Here is an 11,252-nt window from a genome sequence, read left to right as displayed (position 1 = left end):
TGCCGTTATATTGGCCTATTTCCGGTCGCCTACCCCCCCCCCCCCCCCCCCCCCAGAGTGACAGCCAATCTAGCGCATTGTTGCTGCTTTACACACAATTGCACTTTCCAGCTGCCCTTCTCACCAACAATAAAACACTAATCTTTTTAGACACCATTTATTTCATTCGGATTAGCAGGGACATTTTTTTTTTTTTTTGAGGGGCCCCTGGTGCCCAAGGGCCCAAAGTGCCCATATAGTAGATCCGGCCCTGCTGCTTCCGTCCTCGCGGTGGGGGGGGGGGGGTCGATCCATGGTCACATGGTGAAGGAGGTTCCGTTGGGGTGGTGGGGGGATCGGTCACATGGTGAAGGAGGTTCCGTTGTCGCTGCTGGAGCCGACGTCGGCGACGGACCGCCGCGTCGTCGTCACGGCCGTCGCGGCCGCGGACACGTAGAAGTCGGAGGTGTTTTGGCCCCCCCTGGTGGTGGAGGAGAAGCGCCGGCGCGACCCCCCCCCCGCCCCCCGGGGACATGTACCTCTTCCCCTTCAGGCACCACCACAGGTCCTCCACGATGCGGCGGAAGTGGCTGCGGAACTTGACGCCCACGAAGGCGTACAGCACGGGGTTCAGACAGCAGTGCAGGTACGCCACCGTCCTGCTCACCGTCAGGGACACCTGGGGAGAGAGAGAGAGAGAGAGAGAGAGAGAGAGAGAGAGAGAGAGGGAGAGAGGGAGAGAGGGAGAGAGGGAGAGAGGGAGAGAGACAGAGAGAGAGAGAGAGACAGAGAGACAGAGAGAGAGGAGGCCAGGCGATGATTTCATCGACTTATGCAGTGTTGTTTTTGGCAGCCAATTTCGATTTTAGTTTAGTCATAGTCTTTGGACTGAAACTTCATTTAGTTTTAGTCACATTTTAGTCACCTGGAAATGTCTTGGTGTTTTAGTCGACTAAATGTCATAAGACTTTAGTCGACTAAATCTGCAGTTGATTTAGTCGACTAAAATGTGTTTTGGTGGGCATTGATGCCGTCGTAAGTGTAATTTTTACACTTGCTGAAAATAGCCGATCTACAAGCTCACAAGCTGTGAGCTTGTAGATCAGCTATTTTCAGCATGCAACCAAGAGTAAAATGACTTATACTGGATCTCTTGTCCACTAGTGCCTTCCTAACATTTTAGTCTAGTTTTTATTTGTCGACGAAATTGTCAGTATATTTTGTCATAGTTTTAGTCATCGTAGCTTAATTAGTTTTCATTTAGTTTCCATTTGTTTTTGTCAGTGAAAATAGGTAGTCGACGAACATTTTTCGTCTTAGTTTTAGTCGACGAAAACAACACTGGACTCATGCCATGACAAAGAGATGTCCGTCGACTTACCTTTTTTTCACTGATTTATAACAGGCTGACTAAAAAGCTGAGTAACTCTAAATCTACGTGAGCTCTCCGTGGTTTTGGATAAAACTGGATCAAAATCAGCAAAGACCTGTTCGGAGGTCTTTGCTGAGAATACTGGACAACTCACCCCGGTGCTTGCCCGTTTTTCCTCCCGGAATTGTCACCAGTGAGGGGGATAACTTTGTAATTATGCTATTGGCTGTTTGTATTCTTTTTGGAAAAATATAAAAAGATACTCCTGTGGAAAGGCTATATAATTTTACTTATATTGACCCTATAAACAAGTTAGTATTATTTAGTATTATGGGCAGGGCGACTGTGGCTCAAGAGGTAGAGCAGGTCGTCCAATGATCCATGGGTCGGCGGTTCAAATCCCGGCTCCTCCTCCTCCTGTCTACATGTCGAAGTGTCCTTGGGCAAAGACACTGAACCCCCAATTGCTCCCGATGTGCTGGTTGGTGCCTTGCATGGCTTCCGCCGCCATCGGTGTATGAATGGGTGAATGCAATGCACAATCTATGTAAAGCGCCTTGGATAAAGGCGCTATATAAATGCACCATTTACCATTTTATGTAAGGTTTTGCCCACTCAAATGGTACCTCGTCAGATAATCCCCACATATCCTTCTGTGAACAGACTTCACTGTAGTAGCTTTTCATAAATTATATTTGTACTCATTTTAGCTCGCTATAGCATTGGCGCTATTTATTTATAGCATATAAGATGGCCGCCCCAAACAGGATGTGAATCCAGCGTGTGTTAACACTACAACCGGCTCGGCGGTCTGCGGTTCGCTCTGCGTCCAGCAGGTGGCAGCAGATGGGTTAACCTTTTCTCTGCCATCCACGTTCATAAACGTAGCTAGGCTAACGGTACCTACTGGTGCTATCTACGCATATGTTCCTAGACAACCGTATACTCCATATATGAAAGCGATAAGAGCTTTGAGATTATAAGAGCGCCCCCTGGTGGCGGGTGGCACAGGACTAGTGTTGTTTTTGGCAGCAAATTTAAATGTTAGTCTCTTGAATAGTTTTAATTTAGTTTTAGTCACATTTTAGTCACCTGGAATGTTTTAGTCTTAGTCTATTATCTAGTTTTAATACATTTAAATCAACTGCGCATTTAGTCGACTATAAGTAAATATGACTAAATCTGTCATATTGACTGTTTTTTCACTTGCTGAAAATAGCCGATCTACAAGCTCACAACGCGTCGCAGCTTGTTGTCTACTTTCATCATGCAACTAATTGTAAAATTACTTATACTTATTCGTTGACGAAATTGTCAGTACAATTATTCTTAGTTTCTTAGTCATCACAGCTTAGTTTTCATTTAGTTTCCATGTAGTTTTCGTCGGTGGAAAAAGGTAGCGGACTGACTGACCTCATGCTTCCTTCTATGCATGAGGAGTCCAAGCTGCTTCTTTTCACCTGACAGGGAGGAGTAGTTTCCCTGGTTGGACGTAGCGCTTAGAAGGAACACCCTTTTCCCCTCCCATCAGTCGCCCCGGCTGGCTGGCTGGCCAGGGGGAGGCAGTTTAGAGACCAGGATATTACTGGATGTTTTTTTTGAGGACCAGTGTTGTTTTTGGCAGCCAATTTCTATTTTAGTTTAGTCATAGTCTTTGGACTAAAACTTAATTTAGTTTTAGTCACATTTTAGTCGCCTGGAATGTCTTAGTGTTAGTCTAGTTTTAGTCGACTAAATGTCATAAGATTTTAGTTGACTAAATCTACAGTTGACTTTTGGCAGGTCTTGATGCCGTCGTAATGAGTGTTTTTACACTTGCTGAAAATAGCTGATCTACAAGCTCACAACGCGTCGCGTTGCGACGCGTTGTGAGCTTGTAGATCGGCCATTTTCAGCATGCAACCAAGTGTAAAATGACTTATAGTGGATCTCTTGTCCACTAGTCCCTTCCGAACATTTTAGTCTAGTTTTTATTTGTCAACGAAATTCTCAGTATATTTAGTCATATAGTTTTAGTCATCGTAGCTTAGTTTTCATTTAGTTTCCATTTGTTTTTGTCAGTGAAAATAGGTACAGTCGTCTAAGTTTTAGTCGACGATAAAACAACACTGGTGAGTACACTTTTCAATCCATCCAAAATGTTCCCCGACCGTACCGTACCGTACCGTACCGTACCGTACCGTACCGTACCGTACCGTACTGTACTGTACTGTACCGTACCGTACCGTACCGTACCGTACCGTACCGTACCGTACTGTACTGTACTGTACCGTACCGTACCGTACCGTACCGTACCGTACTGTACTGTACCGTACCGTACCGTACCGTACCGTACCTGCACGGTGTCGGCCACGCCACAGGCCCTTGGTTGGAACATGGTGGCGGTGTCCACCAGCAGCGTCACGTTGTAGGGCAGGTGGCACAGCACGAACACCGCCACCACGGCCAGCACCACGCGCACCGCGCGGTGCCTCTGGAGGTTCCGGCTCCGCAGCAGCGTGAGCACCACGCCGCTGTAGCACGCCACCATCACCAGCAGGGGGAGCAGGAAGCCCACCGCCATCTGGGCGCCGGGCACCAGCACCTTCATGCGGCCCGCCGTCACCCGGTCCGCGAAGTGGAACCCGCACACCAACCTGTATGTACACACACGGAGAGGTTTATGTATGGGTGGCAGAGAGGCTCAGAGCCTCTGCCTGATGGTGGCGCTAGAAGTCGACTGAAATGTATTTTGGCGCGGCCTTAATGCCGTCGTAATGACTTATTTTACACTTGCTGAAAATAGCCGATCTACAAGCTCACAACGCGTTGTGAGCTTGTAGATTGGCTATTTTCAGCATGCAACCAAGAGTAAAATGACTTGTCCACTATATTCCCTTCCTAACATTTTAGTCCATATATTCAGATCTTAGTTTTAGTCATCATTACTTAGTTTCCATTTATTTTTCGTCAGTGAAAAAAGGTAGTCGACGAACACTTTTCGTCTTTTAGTTTTAGTCGACACGAAATCAACACCGCTACCAAACAGGAACGCTTCCACCCAGGCTTCTACGACTTACCCGACTTCGTCGGCCTCGTCGTCCGTCAGTGCGTCGGTTCCCGCCGCTGAACCGGCGGCGGTCGTCGTGGTGGTCGCCGCCATGAGGTCGTAGTCCTCGAGCCCCACGACGTACGTGAAGTTAAGGTCGTCCTCCATGGCGAGGTGCGAAGGCCGGTAGGCGTCGTGGTAGTAGACGGTGGGGAAGGACAACGCCAGCGCCGTTAGCCACACGGCGCCGCACACCACGCGGCCGTAGAAGACGCTGCGCAGGCGGAAGCTACGCCGCGCGTGGACGATGGCTACGTAGCGGTCCGCGCTGATGCAAGCTAGCAGCAGCATGCCGCAGTACAGGTTGACACTGTGAGGAGGGAACAGTACAGTACAGGTTGACACTGATGAAGGAACAGTACAGTACAGGTTGACACTGATGAAGGAACAGTACAGTACAGGTTGACACTGATGAAGGAACAGTACAGTACAGGTTGACACTGTGAGGAAGGAACAGTACATTGGCTTATCGACCAATCACCTGTATACGCCACGCAGCATCCTACAGGCCGCCGGGCCCATCGTCCAATCGCGCGCCTCGTTGTAGATGATGAGCGGCAGCGCCGCCACGAACAGCAGGTCGGCCAACGCCACGTTGAGCAGGTAGACGTCTGTCATGGACTTAGACCTTCTGTAGAGAGAGAGAGAGAGACAGGTACATGTCTGTCATGGACTTAGACCTTCTGTAGAGAGAGAGAGAGAGAGAGAGAGAGAGACAGGTACATGTCTGTCATGGACTTAGACCTCCTTTAGAGAGAGAGAGAGAGAGAGAGAGACAGGTACATGTCTGTCATGGACTTAGACCTCCTTTAGAGAGAGAGAGAGAGACAGGTACATGTCTGTCATGGACTTAGACCTCCTTTAGAGAGAGAGAGAGACAGGTACATGTCTGTCATGGACTTAGACCTCCTGGAGAGAGAGAGGCCACGCCCTGTTGTTATTTTTGCTTAAAGGGCCACTTCAACACTTTTCAACCCATCTTCATATAATAGGTCCTCAGTAATAATCAAGATAAAATGTGTCTCATACATAACATGCTATAAGTCTGTATCAAATGCTATCTAAGTCTACAGAGATGCTATCTAAGGGCGTTGGGGTAAGTGCTACGGGCCATGATGGAGTCTGAAAAGGTGGGTTTTCAGTGTTAACACAATTAAAACAAAACACGTGTGAGCACGTCATAAGGATCCCGAAATATTGGTGCCTCTGACGTGTGAGGACGTCCTAGCGACGTCCTAGCGACGCAAGAATATTCAGAATTTTCCTATTTTTTTTTCCGGCATTTTGCTTTTCGCTTGCCGTATGCTAATGCTCAGTGCAACTATTAGCTTGTTATTGACTCCCATGTTAGCGCGGCGGAAAGAATGACTCGTATCTCCTAATCCATAGCGCTCTCCGTGGTGATGAATGGATCGATATGCTGGCGCTTCATTTCTGCTCCTCATCCGTCTCTCCCGCAAAATATGAACGCTTTTTGGAGCGTAAAACAATATATTAAGATGATCGGGGATGTGAGGTCACTTTGTAAAGTCAACTTTTTTAGGCAAGTGTTTCCTGTTTCATGGCTTTCAAAGTAAAAGCGATCAGACAACTCTGGCACTCTATAGCCTTTATTTTGAAGGCACTTCCTGTACTAGATGTGTTAATGGTGACATGACTGGAGGAGGACGTACTTGTAGAAGGTGTAGGTGACGACGACCAGCGCGTTCCCCACCAGGCCCAGGGCGGCGATGACGGAGTGGACGTAGGGTCCTAAAGCCCGCTCCACGCCGTCGTTGGCGCTCAGCTCACACGGCTCCTCCGTGTCGTAGTCGTCGTAGGCGTCGTAGGGGGCGGAGCCACCGTCGCGCTGCGTCGAGTAGTCCATGTGAGCCTGCGTGTGTGTGTGCGTGTGTGTGTGTGTGTGTGTGTGTGTGTGTGTGTGTGTGTGTGTGTGTGTGTGTGTGTGCGTGTGTGTGAGAGGTCACAGATTAGTGTTTTCGTCGACTAAAACTCAGACGAAGAATGTTCGTCGACTACCTTTTTTCACTGACTAAAACTAAATAAAAACGAATATATGATGACTAAAACTAAGACTAAATATACTGACAATTTCGTCAACAAATAAAAACTAGACTAAAATGTTAGGAAGGGACTAGTGGACAAGAGATCCAGTTTTATGCTGGGTTGCATGCTGAAAATAGCAGATATACAATCTCACAACGCATCGCGCTGCGACGCGTTGTGAGATTGTATATCTGCTATTTTCAGCATGCAACCAAAGTGTAAAATATGTCATTACAACGACATCAAGGCCTGTCAAAACACATTTTAGTGTTCAACTGTAGATTTAGTCGACTAAAACTAGATTAAACACTAGAGCATTCCAGGTGACTAAAATGTGACTAAAACTAAGTGAAAACTATTCAAGAGACTAATGACTAAAACTAAAATAGAAATTTTCTGCCAAAAACAACACTGTCACAGAATAACGCTCATTATCACATACAGTAGAATCACCTGTCGTTGATTTGAGATCATTATCACATACAGTAGAATCGCCTGTCGTTGATTTGAGATCATTATCACATACAGTAGAATCGCCTGTCGTTGATTTGAGATCATTATCACATACAGTAGAATCGCCTGTCGTTGATTTGAGATCATTATCACATACAGTAGAATCGCCTGTCGTTGATTTGAGATCATTATCACATACAGTAGAATCGCCTGTCGTTGATTTGAGATCATTATCACATACAGTAGAATCACCTGTCGTTGATTTGAGATCATTATCACATACAGTAGAATCGCCTGTCCTTGATTTGAGATCATTATCACATACAGTAGAATCGCCTGTCGTTGATTTGAGATCATTATCACATACAGTAGAATCGCCTGTCCTTGATTTGAGATCATTATTACATACAGTAGAATCGCCTGTCGTTGATTTGAGATCATTATCACATACAGTAGAATCGCCTGTCGTTGATTTGAGATCATTATCACATACAGTAGAATCGCCTGTCGTTGATTTGAGATCATTATCACATACAGTAGAATCGCCTGTCGTTGATTTGAGATCATTATCACATACAGTAGAATCGCCTGTCGTTGATTTGAGATCATTATCACATACAGTAGAATCGCCTGTCGTTGATTTGAGATCATTATCACATACAGTAGAATCGCCTGTCCTTGATTTGAGATCATTATCACATACAGTAGAATCGCCTGTCGTTGATTTGAGATCATTATCACATACAGTAGAATCGCCTGTCCTTGATTTGAGATCATTATCACATACAGTAGAATCGCCTGTCGTTGATTTGAGATCATTATCACATACAGTAGAATCGCCTGTCGTTGATTTGAGATCATTATCACATACAGTAGAATCGCCTGTCGTTGATTTGAGATCATTATCACATACAGTAGAATCGCCTGTCGTTGATTTGAGATCATTATTACATACAGTAGAATCGCCTGTCGTTGATTTGAGATCATTATCACATACAGTAGAATCACCTGTCGTTGATTTGAGATCATGGAAATTGTTTTCTGTCTTTTACACAATTGTTTCCGTGGTGTTGTTTTTTTTTAGTTTCAAACATTTTCTAAAAGGTATAGTGGAAGTAGCAGATCTACAAGCAGAGAGGGGGGGGGGTGGCTCAGGGGTAGAGTGGCTGGATGGTAACCGTAAGGTTACCGGTTCGAACCCTGTGGGCTCCCCCAGAGTTAGTGTCGAAGTGTCCTTGAGCAAGACTCTGAACCCCTAATTGCTCCCGATGTGCTGGTTGGGTGCCTTGCATGGTTTCCTCCGCCATCGGTGTGTGAATGTGTGTGTGAATGGGTGAATGTAATGCACAGTCTATGTAAAGGTGTGTGAATGTAATGCACAATCTATGTAAAGGTGTGTGAATGGGTGAATGTAATGCACAATCTATGTAAAGGTGTGTGAATGTGTGTGTGAATGGGTGAATGTAATGCACAATCTATGTAAAGCCCCTTGGATAACTGACGCCATATAAATGCACCATTTACCATATAGCTAAACATTGTGAAATAGCAGATCTACAAGCTCAGCACACAGCGCCTCCTGGCGTTAGTCACCTTGTAGGTCAGCCATTTCATATCTGTGTCTCTTTTCATATTATAGTATTTGACAATTTGGCCAAAGTTTGACCAATTTAAATAGTTTAGTTTCTTCATTACTTTTGATGTTAGTAATGGTTTGTCATTTCTTTTTTTTTTTGTATTTAAAAAGGTCGGAAAAGTCCTTCAATGATCTCTTCACTGTCATCATCTGGGGACCCCCCCCCCTTCCTGTCAGGTGTGCTGAAACTAACAAAGGTACGTGTTGCTATAGCGACGGAGTTCCTCAATCTGTGACAAACACGCACACACGCGCACACACACACACACACACACGCACACACACACACACACACACACATGCACACACTGCTGTACACATAACATGTACAAATGAACCCTGTGGGCAGGTAAATACTGCAGAGAACACAGATTCACTTCTTTCTTTTCTTTTTTTTTTTAAGTTTTTGTAACACATTGTCTCACCCGGCAGTGCCAATAGATCCTGGGCACTACTCTCCCTGTGAAAATATTTTCAGCAAGTGTAAACCCAGTCATCACGACGCCATCAAGGCCCATTTTAGTCCGACTAATTCAACTGTAGATTTAGTCGACTACAATCGTATGATATTTAGTCAAACTAAAGTTAGACTAACACTGAAACCATTCCAGGTGACTGAAATGTGACTAAAACTAAATGAAAACTATTCAAGAGACTAAAATGACTAAAACTAAAAATCTAAATGTTCTGCCAAAAACTACACTGAGGAGGGAGGCAGGCAGGGCAGGCGTCGTGTTTTGGAGGAAGTCTGCTCAGAAAGAGGTCACCTAACCTCAGCTCAACGGACTGACCTAGTTGGCGATGATAGGAACATGGTGTTATTATGGCTGTCTGTGGTTCAAACACATGGTGTTAGAGGAACAGGCTGTGGTTGACAACACAGCGTACGATGTAACATTATTCTGCTGAATGGTTCCTTTTTTGTTGTGTGCGTGTATTCATTGCACGTTCACCCAGATAAGTAGTCTGAAAACCCACCTCTTAGTTCAGACTCCCATCACGGCCCGTAGCACGTGCCCTAGCCCCTTAGATAGCACTTTATGTAGACTTAGATGGTAAATGGTGCATTTCTATAGCGCCTTTATCCTAGGCGCTTTACAGAGATTGTGCATTACATTCACACACACATTCACACACCTTTACATAGATTGTGCATTACATTCACCCATTCACACACACATTCACACACCGATGGCGGCGGAAACCATGCAAGGCACCGACCAGCACATCAGGAGCAATCAGGGGTTCAGAGTCTTGCTCAAGGACACTTCGACACTAACTCTGGGGGAGCCCACAGGGTTTGAACTGGCAACCTTGCGGTTACCATCCGGCCACTCTACCGCTGAACCACTGCCGACTTAGATGGCATTGTGTACAGACTTATAGCATGTTACGTAGACAGCACTAGAATTGCATTGTATGTAGTCATAGCACGTCATAGTACATATGTATAGTATAATATAGTATAGTTTATATATACAGTTTCATAATATAGATACTCCACTGTTACGTTCTTAGCTTACGCATGTTTCATGATAACTACTTTTTATATATATATGTGATGTATTGACATGCTTTTTTGTTGTTGCTTATTGTAAATCGCTCTGGATTAAGAGCGTCTGATAAATGCCTACATTGTATAAGTTTGAGTCACAGGCACAGCAGAAACATAGTTTATATCTGTATCTTCTTGGCAGGCTTAAGACTCAGACCCAACATTCTTGAAAACAAAGTATTGCATTGCTGGTTTTTAGATGTTAATCAAGTCACCTTAATTCAAGTGGCAGATGCCAAAAGAATAATAAAAAAAAATATATATATATATATATATATTAGGGCTGTCAAAGTTAACGCACTATTAACTAGTTAACTCACAATCCTTTTAATCCTATTTTTTTAGCGCGCAATTAACGCACTGTGAAGTTTGACAGAATGGTTGAGAGACGCATGGCAATTTTACACTGAAGAGTTGAATAATTGTTAAACAGCTGCATTACTTAAGTTAATTTAAGTCTACACAATTAGAAAACTTAGAAAACATGTTATTTTGATCAACATGGCCTGTTATCTCTCGTAATGGTACCATTGGCCAACATCAATACAGTTCTTTAGTTTGGGTCTGGAAGGCTAAATGTCAGCAAATGGTGGTTCCGTGGCTCAAATGCAGAATAAATAATGGGCCTTGATATGAAAAATCTTGAAAACCACTGATTTAAGGTATATTTAGAACGTATACAAAATATGCGATTAATTTGCGATTAATCAGTTAACTATGGACAATCATGCGATTAATCAGATTAAATATTTTAATCGATTGACAGTCCTAATATATATATATATATATATATATATATAGTATATTATATATATTTTTTTTAAATTAGATATATTTTCAGGGCCATGTCATGTGATCTGTACCTGCACAGCCTTTGTGACCCCCCCACATGGAAATATAAATTGCATAATCTATATAGATACATATATTTCCTTTTTATCCACATATATGAACCTGAATATGGCATAATATATGCAGAATAGGTTATATTCTGCAGTACTTGCCATATATTAGCATAATACAAGCTCGGCTACGAGCTTGTAGGTCTGCTATTTTTTTATTTTATCGAAGAACGACTGACATAGAAACATAGCTTTTTCAGAAAACTGTCAGGATGTAAGAA

General features: G+C 44.1%; 1 protein-coding gene across 1 annotated transcript; it reads right to left on the bottom strand.

Annotated features, from left to right (window-relative positions):
• Positions 1–339: 339 nt before the first annotated feature.
• Positions 340–6,306, bottom strand: LOC310876379 (C-C chemokine receptor type 6-like; the record flags this gene model as incomplete). The annotated part of the gene is made up of 6 exons (XM_083789907.1): positions 340–460; positions 513–658; positions 3,687–3,987; positions 4,411–4,749; positions 4,921–5,070; positions 6,113–6,306. The coding sequence occupies 6 exons, from the start codon at positions 6,304–6,306 to the stop codon at positions 340–342; spliced, it is 1,251 nt and encodes a 416-aa protein (XP_083646033.1).
• Between the last annotated feature and the right edge of the window lie 4,946 nt (positions 6,307–11,252).

Source organism: Protomyctophum parallelum (genome assembly GCF_964188405.1).
Source record: "Protomyctophum parallelum genome assembly, chromosome: 19".
Taxonomy (NCBI): domain Eukaryota; kingdom Metazoa; phylum Chordata; class Actinopteri; order Myctophiformes; family Myctophidae; genus Protomyctophum; species Protomyctophum parallelum.
Note: the sequence above shows the minus strand (reverse complement) of the source record. Positions and strands in the feature narration are given on the sequence as shown.